This window comes from Rhodamnia argentea, chromosome 10 (assembly GCF_020921035.1).
Source record: "Rhodamnia argentea isolate NSW1041297 chromosome 10, ASM2092103v1, whole genome shotgun sequence".
Classification (NCBI taxonomy): domain Eukaryota; kingdom Viridiplantae; phylum Streptophyta; class Magnoliopsida; order Myrtales; family Myrtaceae; genus Rhodamnia; species Rhodamnia argentea.
The window spans coordinates 17,517,920-17,532,671 of NC_063159.1; the positions used below are offsets into that span (position 1 = coordinate 17,517,920).

The 14,752-nt window shown below is 42.6% G+C and overlaps 3 protein-coding genes across 3 annotated transcripts; 1 reads left to right on the forward strand and 2 right to left on the reverse strand.

Annotated features, from left to right (window-relative positions):
- Positions 1-2,475: 2,475 nt before the first annotated feature.
- LOC115732639 (probable O-methyltransferase 3) lies at positions 2,476-4,057 on the reverse strand. Its single transcript, XM_030663327.2, has 2 exons — positions 3,226-4,057; positions 2,476-2,875 (listed from the first exon to the last, which is right to left on the reverse strand). Exons 1-2 carry the CDS (start codon positions 3,988-3,990, stop codon positions 2,564-2,566), a joined length of 1,077 nt encoding a protein of 358 aa, XP_030519187.2. The 5' UTR covers positions 3,991-4,057; the 3' UTR covers positions 2,476-2,563.
- A 3,250-nt stretch (positions 4,058-7,307) lies between these two features.
- LOC115732630 (probable O-methyltransferase 3) lies at positions 7,308-9,447 on the reverse strand. The gene is made up of 2 exons (XM_030663319.2): positions 8,617-9,447; positions 7,308-7,744 (listed from the first exon to the last, which is right to left on the reverse strand). The coding sequence occupies exons 1-2, from the start codon at positions 9,385-9,387 to the stop codon at positions 7,433-7,435; spliced, it is 1,083 nt and encodes a 360-aa protein (XP_030519179.1). The 5' UTR covers positions 9,388-9,447; the 3' UTR covers positions 7,308-7,432.
- A 3,030-nt stretch (positions 9,448-12,477) lies between these two features.
- LOC115729264 (trans-resveratrol di-O-methyltransferase-like) lies at positions 12,478-14,423 on the forward strand. The gene is made up of 2 exons (XM_048271083.1): positions 12,478-13,352; positions 13,864-14,423. The coding sequence occupies exons 1-2, from the start codon at positions 12,552-12,554 to the stop codon at positions 14,167-14,169; spliced, it is 1,107 nt and encodes a 368-aa protein (XP_048127040.1). The 5' UTR covers positions 12,478-12,551; the 3' UTR covers positions 14,170-14,423.
- The last annotated feature ends 329 nt before the right edge of the window (positions 14,424-14,752 follow it).

Here is a 14,752-nt window from a genome sequence, read left to right on the forward strand (position 1 = left end):
CATTCGTCAAGCTCAAGGAACCCCACAGCCTCCATTCGTCAATTCAACCAGAACCGAGCTAGATAGGGAGGCAGCCAGGGTGCCTTCACCCACTGGTACATGTTCGGTCATGGCTAGCCTTTGGCTTTTTTCTTGGAAGGCCAGTTGGTAGATTTGGCCAAGTGGTAGCACGGGTTCCATCCGAGGATTTGTGATCGGAAAGTGAATACCTATCGTTGAGGATTAGTAAGAATCAAGTCGTCTTATCTCTCTATTTTATAGCTTGGAATTGCTGGAGTGTCTCATCGAGTCCCTCGAGTTGCTCTTCGGCCGTCTCGAGCTCGTTCCACAAAGCCAAGAGACGATTGAAGCAAACGTTGACTGTTTGGTTTCCTTGTTTCAACTTCAACAACGCTTGCGTAAGAGAGAATAGCTTAGCTCGGTCAAGCTTACCGTACATCTCGCGGATGTTGTCCCAAATCGTCTGAGTCTTCGGTCGGTGGGTGTCCAACTTCGATCCCAGGAATCAAGCAATTCTTGATCCAGGTGCAGACGAGCTGGTTGCATTTGCGCCAGTGTCGTCGTAGTCAATCTTTAGTCGAAAAGGGCACATTTCCATCAAGGAAGCCATCTTTGTCCTTTGTGGCCAAGGCTCGCCTAAAATCTCAAGCCCAAGTGATGTAATTTTCTTGTCCAATGAGTTTTAGGTTGCTAAGCTGCAACTTCAGTTTATCGGCCGGTGATGTATAGAGTGGGTTGCCAGGTTCCGGCCAACCACTGGTGGCTAGAATGGAAAAGGGTAGGAAATCGGGTTGAAAACCTGGGTAGGGATTTCCCCCAAACCCGTTGGAGGAGGCGACCAGCCCGTCCCACTATTCGGGTTGGTCTCGAGAATAGGAGGAACTGGCTCTCTTCCATTTGGTTGAGCTACAAAGAGTAAAGCTATTTGTTCTCCGGATAGATCGTGCTAAATTCACGATTGGTTTAGTCCAGCGGTCCATTGCCCTTGAACCGGAAACCAGTGGATTGGTGGTCACTGGGTCGCACCGAGATATTGAACAGAACCGGTAGGGTTTTGGATGGAAGGCCGCTCCCCTTGAGTCTGGTCAGTTTGATCCAAAATCTGGTTTCGCGGTGAATTGAGATCTCCCTCCAACGCTGATATGTTCGGAACACGATTTTCATTGGACTTGAATTTTGATTGCTCTCCACAGTATCATTGATGAAAAAGTGGATTCCTACCCGAAGTGCTAACTTTGTTTTGCAGGTTATGATTTGTAGCAAGTTAGAAAACTGACCGAAGGCAATCCAGAGATTTTTTGCGGAAGCTAGACAAGAAAGAAAGCTCCGATACCATGACAGAAGACGAAGAAAATGTATTGTATTAATATGATATCTATACAATTACATTGGTCTATTTATAATGCTAACGAGAAAGACAAATACAAGGAGAAAATATACCACAATTACATTTTCCCATTTTACGAAATCAATCACGGATTTACTGAATCATTTAGTCCATAATCAGAATCGATATCACGAATTATCAATCAAATCATATCTCCAACAAACTTTTAGTGATATTTTAATTTTATTTAATTATTTATTATCGAATGAAAGAATTGTAGGGCCCTTGGTAACCATGATAACAAAGGGATTGTACTCAGATAGGAGCCAGAGATTGAATCATAGAGTCTTTGTGGGGAAGAGAGCAATTGTTTACGCTGAAAGAGTCCACCGTATAACTTCATAGATGCCAAAAATACTCAAATATGGATTGGAAGGATTTCTTGATGGAATCCTAAAAGTCAAGTTTTAATCCAATTTCCTTGGCCGTGTAGCTATTAGTAAAGCGTCATTCGAGAGTGAGCCAAATCTTTGGAGATGTGCGCAAGTCATGAACTTGGAAAATCTCAAACATGTGGGTTGAATTGATCAAACTACAAAGGTATGGATCCGTCTTGAATAATGAAAAAACTAGTCTAACATATCATTGCCGATTAAAATAGGCTCGAACTCAAATTTCCATGGTATATAATTGTCTGCATCAAACTTGATGGAGACGAGACTTATGATGTTGGGAAAACAGGAGACGATGAGGTCGAGTGCACGGCCGTAATTTTAGCAAAAGGAGTATGATCAGCAGGGAAGAGAGAAGAAGAGGCAGAAGTAGGCACAATGTTGGGAAGAGGTGATGGGAAATTAGGATTCAAGGCAATAAAAGTCAATAAGTAAAGAGCAGAAGAAGAAGAAGAAGAAGAAGAAGACGAAAATGCGTCAGACATTGTTAAAATAGAAAATAAGAGTAAAGGCAATGTTGACTTGAATAGAGATGATAATGAATTTGATGGGTTCTGCTCTAGTACAATATTACGAAAGAATGTTTATGGGGATACGATTTTAATTAGTGTTGCGTGGTATGTATTTAAACCAAACAGAAACATGGTTATAAAAAGACCTCACAATACATATCTATTATGCCATAATGATGCATGTGTGAATTACCATAGTATATGGCCAGAGAAGCCTCACTTATCCGATCCTAATTCACCATTACCCACATGGAGTGGCAATTGACATTTGATCATGAGGAGGGGTAAACCTCGATGAGGGATCGCAAGCCTAGTATTGGGGTGATTTTGTACTCCCCGAAGCCAGCATCGACAAAGAGCTTAGCCCATTCTCTCTCATTCCTCTCTCTTCCTGAGACGAGGGTCATCATCAACATGTCGAAGAAGAGTTGGGTTTTGTTCATCTGCTTGTCACCTTCTCTGCTCTCTACCACCATGTCAATTATTATCACCTTCTTCTTCTCGCCCTTGCCTTTGGTTATGGCCTCGCTGCATCGCTTAAGTATCTTCACAGCATCTTCGTCGCTCCAGTCATGGAGAATCGACTGCAAATCTCCATCACAATTGTTCTATTAGTCTCTCACTGTGCAGATACAACGAGTCGACATCACGTGTGCTATAGATTCTCTTTGCAAAAGTTAATAGCTAGTATTGCAACCGATGTATTCTCTTCCTCATTATAAAGGTTGCGAATTGCAATTGGTTTAGTATCCTCCTCAATTAAGGAAACCAAATTTTAGTGGAAATGATTTAGCATCTCCCTCAATTTAATGAACCTCTCAGCAAGGTGAGAAGGCATATTGAATCGTTTGGTTTCCATTTTTCTCCAAACAAAACCTTATCAAAGAGTGAAGTTTATGTGCAAAGATAACTAAGATGAAAGCTAACCACTTGCCTTCAACAGGATTGCATCCCCGGGGGGCATCGCCTCAAACATGTCCCCGGCGACACATTTCACATTCTTGCTCAGTTCCAAATTGGCTACCACATGTGGAAGATCGAAATTTGTGCATTCGATATGCGGGAATGCACTCGCTACGGCATTAGCCATTGTTCCGGTCCCCCCTCCCACGTCGACCAAGGACGTTATTCCGTCGAACACCCCTCTGCACTGGTCAACCAGCACGCCACTCACCAGTTGAGCGTCGCTAGCCATGCCCTCATTGAAAAAGCGGTTAAGCCTTGGCTCGTTATCCGCACATGCCCATAGCGACATCCCTTGCACCATTTCGAACGGCGTCGAGTAGTCACAGTCGTGGAACCATGCGCTCAAGCGGTGCCAAGGGTCCACCAAAATAGGGTCGAGCATGGCCAGTGCGAATGGCGCAACGCTCGAGGGGCTGTCCTTAAGGAGGAGCTCGGACACGCGGTTGAGCATGTAGGCGTCTCGACGGTCTGGCGCGAGCTTCTTTTGCTCAAAAAATCCGGAGCGGACGAGAATGCGCATGAGGCGGTCGACGCCGTGAGCTCTTGAGGGGGGAATTTGAAGTGCAGAGACTAAGGCGTCCAGGGTCATGGGTTGGCCATGGTGGTGGATGGTGTCGGGGATGCCTAATTGAATGGCGCATTTCAAGCACATAGAATTGATGAAATTGAATATGTGGTTCCATATGTGAGCTTGAGCCTGTAGCAGCTCGCTACCCTTCTCTCCATTCACCATATCCACGGTAAGGAGCTGTTATCTCTCGCCTCTATAGTGCAATTTCTCGTTCATGAATTCCGAGGATGTGAGAATGGTGCGTATTTATTATGGTTTGGAATGGAGAAATTGTCCAAAAAAAAATCATGAATCTTTTGTACTTTTAGCCAATTCAATTATAAACATTTTAAGTTTGACGATTCAGTCCTAAACCTTTTTACATTTTTTTTATTCAATCATATTGATCGAAAATTGCTGACATGTATGCCGGAAGTTTTACGTGGCCCGACCGGTGCCGACGTGAAAAATTCTTAATGATGTTTTAATATATCTTTTGAATTATTATTTTTTTCTCTTTTCTTATTTTTATTCTTGTTTGTTCTTCGGCGGTCGGCGAGCACCACGACTCCTCAACGACCGCGGGTAACGGTTGCCTCACCCAGATCCGGGCAAGGCTAGCCTCGACTAGCCGCCTTGACCTCGCCTAGGTTCGGGCGATGGCCACCACCCTTGCCGGTGGTCGGCGAGGTGCCGTGGCCCTCGCTAGCCGCCGAAGAACAAACCAGAAGAAAAAAGGGAAAAAAAGAAGAAGAAAAAAAAAAAAAATTGAAAATTTATATTAAAATATTATTAAAGTTATGCATGTAAGTGCCGACCGTGCCATAGAGGCTTACCAGCATCCACTTCAATGATTTCCGGTCAATAAGACTGAATAAGCAAAACGTGAAAAAGTTTTGGATCGAGTCGGCAAAAGTGCAAAGAGTTTTAGGAATTTTTTGACAGCTTTTCGGTTTGGAAAGTGGGCATGGAGCATCCTAATTGGTATACCTTCCGTCGGCCAAATAGTTCTGTCGTGTTCGTATGATTCACGTTGATATAGGAGGCCCCATAACCTTAAAACAGTGTACGATGCATTGGATTTTCCCTCTCTGTGTCCTATTGCTGATGCCATATATGCAACTTGGAAGGAGACTGCACGTTCATGCTGATCTAAAAGAGTTATCAACTCATTGTGTACGTCTTCCAATAATTGATACACGGACTCGGTCATGTGCTTATGATATTATAAGAGACATAGTTTAAACTTGAATGTTTACAAGTCGAACTCCAACAGATCGGAACCGAGGTGACTTGCGGATGGGCAGCTCGAACCGAGATGGCTAGCGGTGTGGGACCCAGCGGCTCTCGGATGTGAGACTCGCACTGTGGCAGGAGCAGCTCCGGTGGGTCTGCGGGCTCAATGCCTGCTGGTGACCGCGGGACTCACAATAGCTCAAGGTGTGGCAACAGTGCAGTCAAAGCGATGAAGTGCAGTAACTTCGTGGGGAGGCACGGCAGTGTCAATTCGTCTCGTGGGGCTCAATCAAGGAGAGAGCAGCTTCGTCGGATGCTTCTTGGAATTACCGGTACTTCGCTGCAAATCATCCACAGTACAAGACAAGATCGGGGGATCAGACGGTGTAATTTGTTGCCACGAATTTGCTCGCCAGGGTACTGAAGTCGGGGTCTTCAGTGCCGCAAACGAAGACCATGGAAAACGTGTGTTTCTTTTGGCGTTATCTGCACATGGGTGGAACGTCAGTGGAGGTTACATGAAGAAAAATCTTCAATTGGACAATGGACTTTTGTTTTTCTCCTTCGCTGTCGCTGCCCCTTTTCACGAGCCCTCTCTCACTTTTGTGGTTGTATACCTCTCTTGAGAATTTCTGAGTTGTTGTTGTCGTCCTCTAACCCTAGGTATAACGATACTTAAATAGACGAAATCATTGCAAAGTTAGGGGGCTTTGAAATTTCCTAATTTTTGCAAAATAAACCCGAGATTGAGAATATAATTAGAATTAAACCTCAAAGGGCTAAATTGCACAAATTTAGGCTTCAAATTAAATCGAATGTTACAGCTAAGCCTTATGAATGGGCTTGCCGAAAATCCATGCCCTTTGTGGGTTCAATTTCCTTTTTTCTAAATTTAATTAGGCCTATTTTCACTTAATTAAGCTTTAATATAAAGGCCTTTTCAAGTTAAATGATCTAAATTGACCCTATGATAACTCAACATTTTCGATTTTCCCTATACCATGCCGAATGGTTTATGATAGGTCCCGGTCCAATTGCTTGCCAATTTAAGCTCAATTTTTCGCCGATGGCTTAAATGAATGTGAACTATATTAAAATGCATGAATTAATAAGAAAAAATGGTTTGTTTATTTTTTGTAGGGATTAAGGTTAGTCCCTGATTTTTATGCAAAATTAATGACTGAAAAGTGTAATCAAAATTTAGGTATCAATAGTCATAAATGGGGGACACCACAAGAATTGAACGATGAGCCGTATGAGGTAGAAATCTCTCATTTCTTAGAAACTCAATGGGTTTTAAATAGGTTATAAATGAGTTAGCTATGGTAACTATTTTAAGTGAGACATAAATAAGTTTTCTGGATATTTTAAAAAAAAATTCAATTTTTTTAATAATTTAATATTTTTCATTTCTTTCCTTCTCTTTTCATTTCTCTTTTTCTTTCTTTCTTTCTTTTCTTCTTTTTTCCTCATTTTGAACCTACCTCCTCCAAGACGGCCACCGACGAGCCTCCAGCTCGCCGGCCTCAAGCGGGGCAAGCATGGGGCGAGCCAGGATTTGGCCTCAAGCTCGCCGATCTCTAGGTCGCCAAGGCATGGCCGGTTGCCGAGCGGATGGAGGAGGGGGGAGGAAGGACAAAGGGGGAAAAATAAAAAAAGGAAAAAGAAAATAAAAAAATCGCCAATTTTGTATTACATAAAAGTTTTTTAGTAATATCATTTTCTTCATCAAATTATAAGTAACAAGTATTGTATGATTTGGTTAAATATAAAAATATTTTAGAAATAGGGGCGGGGTATGGATCGTAAAAGTTGTACTACGAAAAAATGGGTCAAAAAAGGTTAAATGAGTCAAAATGGATCGGATCATATTCGACCCGACCCAAACTCTTCCCAACCCGACCCGCCCGTTTGACATCTCTACCTGGAGCCAACAGTGGTCGGCCGGCGATCCTAGCCGACCCCTAATATAAAAAAAAGGTGTGCAAGAAAAAAGTAGAAAAGACCAAAAAACCAAAAAAAGAGAATATGGAGAAGAAGAAAAAGCCGAAAATGTGTCAGACGTTGTTAAAACAGAAAATAAGGGTAAAGATAATGTTGACTTGAATAGAGATGATAATGACTTTGATCGGTTATGCTCAAGTACCATATCGATTTTTAAAGATAGAGAGAGAATAACGACAGAGTGTTTCTGGCGATACGATCCTAATTAGTGTTGCGAGGTATGTATTTAGACTAGACAGAAACATAGTTATAAAAAGACCTCACAATACATATCTATTATTCCATAATGATGCACGCGTGAATTACCATAGTATATGGCCAAAGAAGCCTTATTTATGCGATCCTAATTCACCACTACCCACATGGAGTGGCAATTGACATTTGTTCATGAGGAGGGGTAAACCTCAATGAGGGATCGCAAGCCTAGTATTGGGGTGATTTTGTACTCCCCGAAGCCAGCATCGACAAAGAGTTTAGCCCATTCTGTCTCATTCCTCTCTCTTCCTGAGACGAGGGTCATCATCAACATGTCGAAGAAGAGTTGGGTTTCGTTCATCTGCTTGTCACCATCTCTGCTCTCTACCACCATGTCAATTATTATCACCTTCTTCTTCTCACCCTTGCCCTTGGTTATGGCCTCGCTGCATCGCTTTAGTATCTTCACAGCATCTTCGTCGCTCCAGTCATGGAGAATCCACTGCAAATCTCCATCACAAAGTTTCTATTAGTTTCTCACTATTTCCATACAACGAGTTGTGCTATAGATTCTCTTTGCAAAAGTTGAATGCTAGTATTGCAATCAACGTATTATCTTCCAAAAAATTACCAAAAAGTCCTAAACTTATTACAGTTGTGTTAATTTAATCCTTTTTTTTTTTTTGTCGATTCAGTCCTAAACTTTTTGCAATTGTACCAATTCAGTCTATCCAGTCAAATTTGACAGGTCGGCGCCGTGGATGCCAACCGATGCCATCCGGTGACATAATATTTTAATATTTTTAAAATTTTTATTTTATTTTTTACTTTTTTTTCCCCTTCTCTCTTCTTCTTCTTTTTCTTCTTCGTTTGGCCGCCGTCACCTCTGGCTGGCGCCACCAGAGGAAGAAGAAGAAGATAGAAGAGAAAAAAAAGAAAAAAAGAGAAAAAATTCAAAAATTCAAAAATTCAAAAATATTAAAATATTATGTTGCCTAACGGCGTCCTTGTCAACACCGGACGACCAAATTTGGCGGGTTTGGCACAATTACAAAAGGTTTAGAATTGAATCGGAAAAAAAAAAGTTTAGGACTGAATTAACACAATTATATTAGATTTATGTCTTTTTTGATAATTTGTCCATTAGCTTTCTTGTTATAAAGATTGCGAATCGCAATTGGTTTAGTATCCTCCTCAATTAAGGAAATCAAATTTTAGTGGAAATGATTTAGTAGCTTCCTCAATATAATGGACCACATCAGCAAGCTAAGAACAAATATTGAATTGTTTGTTTTCCATTTAGTGCAAAGAAAACTTTATCAAAGAGTGAAGTTTATGTGCAAAGATAACTAAACATGAAAGCTACCCACTTGCCTTCAACAGGATTGCATCCCCAGGGGGAATTGCCTCAAACATGTCCCCGGCAACACATTTCACATTCTTACTCAGCTCCAAATCGGCTACCACATGTGGAAGGTCAAAATTTGTGCATTCAGTATTCGGAAAGGCGCTTGCTATGGCGTTGGCCATTGTTCCGGTCCCCCCTCCGACATCGACCAATGACCTTATTCCATCGAACACCCCTCTGCACTGGTTAACCACCATGCTACCCACCATTCGAGCATCGCTAGCCATGCCCTCATTGAAAAAGCGGTTGAGCCTCGGCTCGTTTTCCGCATATCTCCAATGCGACATCCCTTGCACCATTTCGAATGGCGTCGGGTTGACACGGTCATGGAACCATGCGCTCAAGCGGTGCCAAGGGTCCACCAGAATAGGGTCGAGCATGGCCAGTGCGAACGGCGCAACGCTCGAGGGGTTGTCCTTAAGGAGGAGCTCAGACACTCGGTTGAGCATGTAGGCATCTCGACCGTCCGGCGTGTGCTTCTTTTTCTCAAAAAATCCGGAGTGGACGAGAATGTGCATGAGGCGGTCGACGCCGTGAGCTCTTGAGGGGGGAATTTGCAGTGCAGAGACTAAGGCATCGAGGGTCATGGGCTGGCCATATTGATGGATGGTGTCTGGGATGCCTAATTGAATGGCGCATTTCAAGCACATGGAATTGATGAAGTTGAATATGTGGTTCCATATGTGAGCTTGAGCCTGTAGTAGCTCGCTACCCTTCTCTCCATTCACCATATTCATTATAGGAAGTTAATATCTATCAACTCTATGGTGCAATTTCTTGTTCATGAACGCCGAGGATGTTAGAATGGTGCGTATTTATTATGGTTTGGGAAGTGGGGATGGAGCATCCTAATTGGTATGCCTTCCGACGACCAAATAGTTGAGTCGTGTTCACATGATTCACGTTGTTATAGGAGGGCCCATAAGCATAAAACACTTTACGTGCATTGGAAGAAACCTCACTCTTATACCTTATCTAATTACCCGAAACTCAAATGTTAGATCTAGAAAGTTTGGCTTAGTTCAGACCAGTTAAGCTCATGCGAAGATCTTTAGAATCCAACGGGAAACTCATGAAAACGAACGGAGAATACATCAACTTCGTCGACATGATTTAGCCTAGGTGTGGGATAAAACATTGAGAAATATTTCTTTAACAATACTGTTAGGGATTGTATAATCTCAATTGTAAACCCACATACTATTACAGCATGTTTTGCATAAAACACTCATTAATTGAGAAACCGTGTGGTCAAAATTAATTGACAGTGCTGTCAGACTATCGGGCTAGTAGTTTTCTAAGCGTTATCGTATGCATTGATAAGATGTTAGTATCTCTTATAAGCTTAAAACAGTTTACGTGCATTGGTGTTTCTCTCACCGTTATACCTTCCCTAAGTACCCGAAACTCAAATGTTTGATTATAGAAAGTTTGGCTTATTTCATGTTGTTCGAACCAAATATTTTGTTGCGGTTGTGGAATTTCCATGGTAATGTCCCGGGGGTCGTCTGAGTTTGGTTACTACTTTTCACTCTGTCTCTTTTTGTCATATATGGAACTAGGACGGACTGCATGTTCATGCTGATGTAAAAGAGTGATTAGGTCATTGCATACGTCTTAAAATGATTGGTGCATGAACTCGGTCGCACGTTTGTGATATTATAAGACTCACAGTTGACCTGATCTTTCTATATACCCCAGTCCGACAAGATATCCATAGCGAACAGCCTTCTTGGTCTTCCAATTGTAGAAAGCCTATAAACCCGAGAGGCTACTGGAAGAATAATTATGGCTCACCTGACATTATTAATAATGATTTAATAATTATTCACATGCTTTAAAGTTATATACATTGGCTATAAAAGATAAAATTGAAAATGTGCAATTCTTAAGTGCTTTGACAGAAGATTTTTATTAACAACGTTGAAAAGAAATCTGGTCTTCTCTTCACCTACTGAACAGATGTAACGATGTTTTAATGTAACAACGTGAGGTTGTTTATCATCCATCAGAAAAAAAACGTAAAATAAAAGAAATCAGATTTCATTCTCACTTGTTTTTTTGCAACAATCGCTTGAAGGCTTCACTATGCAGAAAAATATGTGTTCATCATTATTGTTTGTAAAAATCATTTGATCAACGTTCCTTTGATGATGAATTTCTGCATAAAGTATTATGTTAATTGTTTATAGCTACGTCTTAGATTTAATTCTCTCAAATAATTAAAAAGGCATTTTGTACAACATATACTTGGCACTGTATGTGAACATTTCTCACTTTTGATTGGTAGGTTGCGTCACGACTCATTATCACGAGGTGTATCCATCATATAGAATTACATTCTCCTAAACAATGAGCATGTCATGATTTCAACGGCTCAAATTTGATCCCTTTTTCTTTCTTTTCTATTGTTCCTTCTTCTTCCCCGTCCGAACCCAGTTTTGTTGCCGTCGCCTCGACCTACCACCATCGTTGCCGACGACCACCTATGAAGTATCGTCCCGCCTTGGCCAAGCAATCCTTGCATTGCAGTTATCCTTAATAGCAGAGGATCCAACAAGCTGCCTTGATATGACCGGACGCCATTATGTCTGCCGACAGTGAGTCGGACAGCTTAGTATTCTCTTATTATCTTTAAGGCGCGCACTTACCCAACATAGTACAGAATCGACTCTTGGATTCGTTAGCACTGATAGATTCGTGTCATTGGCTATCTCGCATCAATTATTAGTAAGGGCTCTTTGTTTAAGTTAGCATTTTTCTCTTTCCTTTTTCACCTTATTTTTAATTCATCTAGTGTTTGGTTGAGACTGTGGATAGATCCTTGATGGTGGAGGTTATAGAAGATGGTGACAAACAGACAGACAAAACATTGCAGATTTTATATCACCAAGTTGTGAAAAGATTGTCCAGCTCCAGCAACGTGATTCTCGTTTCTCTACAGGAGTAGAAGCCGACGCAACCTGAAGATTTTCACTTGTCTTTCTAAATAGAACTTTCTAATGAAATTATTTGTTGTGACACTAAATAAAGCACATATCAAGAAGTAGAAACATAGACATTCACCAAGTTACCCAGAGAAAGCAATAATCCTACCCATTTGGCCATTATCTTTCCATAAGCGCGACATTTGCTTAGAAATCTCTCTCGACTCATCGAAATCGCAACTCCAATATATCTCATATTGGAGTTGGCAAATACTTCGAGAACCCTTGTTTCTCACACCGGGTACGCCCACGTGAGCTTAGGGAAACCGAAGTGTTACCCAACGACATGTGACCCCCGCACGCGGGATGCGAGGGTTCGGGGGTAGCGCCCCCGACATGGGTGTCCCGCTGCCCGGTCAGCGGGCGGGGGTTCGGGGACAACGCCTCCCGACGGGGGTTCCGCTGCCCGGTCGGTGGACGGCTGCCCCGCTCGCCGGTGAGCGGGCGGGGGTTCGAGGACGGTGCCCTCGAAACTTTTACGGGTTTGGGCTTTTATTTAAGCTGGCCCCGTATGGTTGGAATTAAGAGGTTTTAGGTTTTTTAGCCCATTTTTGGGGCATATATATTTTGCTCGGTTTTATCATTGTATTAGTCGAATTGGCTGTAAACCGAAAAATATAGTGAAATTTCTTTGCAGAACGTAGCTCTAATCTTGGGGTGAACCTGGGTAATCTTGTGCGTCATTCCAATTTTTCTTGATTCTCTGTGTGATCGCTCGATTCGGTTCCGATAAATCCCTTCATCTCATGTACATATTTCGTCACTTTCTTTTAATGTTTGTCGCGTTACATTTAATTTACGCATGGTAAGAAAGGAGCATGTGCAATTTATGCCTATAAAACCCTTTCTCAACTCAACTCAACTCACCAAAACAGCAAACCTAATTCCATCTCGCTAGTCATTACCCCGTAACAATGGACTCAGTTGATAATGGAGTGATGAGCGAGAGCGAGATCGTGCATGCCCATGCTCACGTGTGGACCCATGCTTTCTACTCCGTCTACTCCATGTCCCTCAAATGCGCCATCGAACTCGGCATCCCCGACGCCCTCCACCGCCACGGCCATCCCATGACCCTTCCTGAGCTTGCCGCCGCACTGTCGGTCCCTGCCTCCAAGACCGCCTTCCTGCGCCGCCTCATGGCAGCCCTTGCCCAAACCGGCTTCGTCTCTCTACGGGAGTCTGCTGCTAAAAATGACCAGGAGCAGCTAGGGTTGGCGTACTCACTCACTCCCATTTCCCATGCGATCCTGCGAGGCGAGCCTGGTGGCTTATCGCCCATGGTGTCGTTCATGCTCGACCCCATCATACAAGGCCCGTTGCACTGCCTGAGCGAGTGGCTGAAGAGCGAGAGCCCGAGCCCGCGCACGCCCTTCTTGATGCAGCATGGGAAGAGCCTGTGGGAGTACGCGGCTCAGGACGAGCGGCTGAATCGGTCCTTGAACGAAGCGATGGCGAGCGACGGGCCGGTGATCGCGAGGCTGATGGTGGAGAAGCATGGACGGCAGCTGTTCCAAGGGTTGAGGACGGTGGTCGACGTTGGAGGAGGGATCGGGGGGTTGGCGAGGGAGGCGGCACAGGCGTTTCCGCAAGTGGAGTGGAGGGTGCTCGATCTGCCACACGTGGTGGCCGGCTTGGAGGGGACGAGGAACTTGAATTTTGTGAGTGGGGACATGTTTAAGGCTGTTCCTCCTGCGGACGCTGTTTTGCTCAAGGTACGTACGAGAGAGATTACTATTCTATGCCGTTTACGAAAAAATGGATGGTCAGCGTTGTGAGTGCATGAAGTTTTACGCATTTTTTGTTCGAGTATCTAAATTTTTATTTGTTTAATCATTTGATTTATTACGTTTAAAACATGATTTGTTTCATAAATAAAACACATTACACATTTTGATCCTTTAATCTCAGCTTTCATCGTGCCAAATTTTTCCTATAACTTTTTGAAGTTAGAATAAAATTTTAAATTTGGTAGCAAAATCAACAAGCAAAGCTTTTGCTTAAAGAATACGTTATCACGATTCACGAATAGCCAAACCAATCTTAAATCGAAGTCCATCAACCGGGCTGGCCCTCGTCCAATCTTCAGCAGCATACTTTAGGCTCTTAGGAAAATCCTCTCTCTCTCTCTCTCTCTCTCTCTCTCTCTCTCTCTCTCTCTCATTAGCCCGAGCGCCGAACGCTACATATGTACTAAGGGATGCGAACCTGCGCCTATCTTGTCAGTGGATATTACACGATTGGAGCGACGACGAGAGCGTGAAGATACTGAAGCGGTGCAAAGAAGCGGTCACGAGCAACGGTAAGAAGGGAAAGGTGATGGTAATCGAAGTGGTGATGGGTGATGAATCCGAGGAAGACGAAGCATCCACGGGGATTAAGCTCTGCTTCGACATGCTGATGATGTCCATTGTCCCAGGCCAAGAGAGGAACGAGGAAGAATGGGCTAAGCTCTTTCAGAAGGCTGGTTTCACTGAGTACAGAATCACTCCTTTGGTGGGTTTTAGATCTCTTATTGAGGTTTATCCTTGATGATCGAGATTAAAGTAGAGCAATTGGTGCCCTGGACGTCAAGGTTGGTCTTATTGATGTGGTTGAAGTTTCCTCTTTTTTTTTTTCTTTCTTTTTTTTTCCTTGTTTCAGCGTGAACGTGTCTTTAATTGGTGTTCGGTCTACCATAGAAGAGGCTCTGACCTCGAATGTCTAATTATTATTTGGTGCCCGAGTGTGTGTAAGTGAGTATATGTCTAAGTAAATTCTAATCGTATAATATACTATTACATAAATCATCTTGAAGGCAAAATAAACAATACAAATTATTAACTCTCATTCTTTCATTAAAAAAAAAAAATAGTTTGATAGAAAATGGAAGTCCACGAATTTACCCGGTTGGAACTAAAAACTTAAAACAAAACATATGGTTGAAAGTGGAGTTGAAACTTGGATTTCTTCGTTGAAGGATGGAAGGTAAGAACAACTGAACTTTGAAGAAGTAGAGATGGAGATGTTTTTGGTTTGTTCAAGAGAAGGAAAGTGATGATTTGTTTTTCCCTTCTTATCTTCCGCTTTAATGAATACTTTAAACTATGGTTAAGTTAAATTAACCTGTAACCTA

What these genes read in the sequence shown, in the direction of transcription:
- LOC115732630 (XM_030663319.2), bottom strand. Translation starts at nt 9,387, where the DNA reads ATGAATATGGTGAATGGAGAGAAGGGTAGCGAGCTACTACAGGCTCAA. An exon ending in GGGATGCAATCCTGTTGAAG is followed by an intron (nt 7,745 to 8,616) that starts GCAAGTGGGTAG and finishes GGAGATTTGCAG; the next exon opens with TGGATTCTCCATGACTGGAG.
- LOC115729264 (XM_048271083.1), top strand. Translation starts at nt 12,552, where the DNA reads ATGGACTCAGTTGATAATGGAGTGATGAGCGAGAGCGAGATCGTGCAT. An exon ending in CGGACGCTGTTTTGCTCAAG is followed by an intron (nt 13,353 to 13,863) that starts GTACGTACGAGA and finishes CTATCTTGTCAG; the next exon opens with TGGATATTACACGATTGGAG.
- LOC115732639 (XM_030663327.2), bottom strand. Translation starts at nt 3,990, where the DNA reads ATGGTGAATGGAGAGAAGGGTAGCGAGCTGCTACAGGCTCAAGCTCAC. An exon ending in GGGATGCAATCCTGTTGAAG is followed by an intron (nt 2,876 to 3,225) that starts GCAAGTGGTTAG and finishes GGAGATTTGCAG; the next exon opens with TCGATTCTCCATGACTGGAG.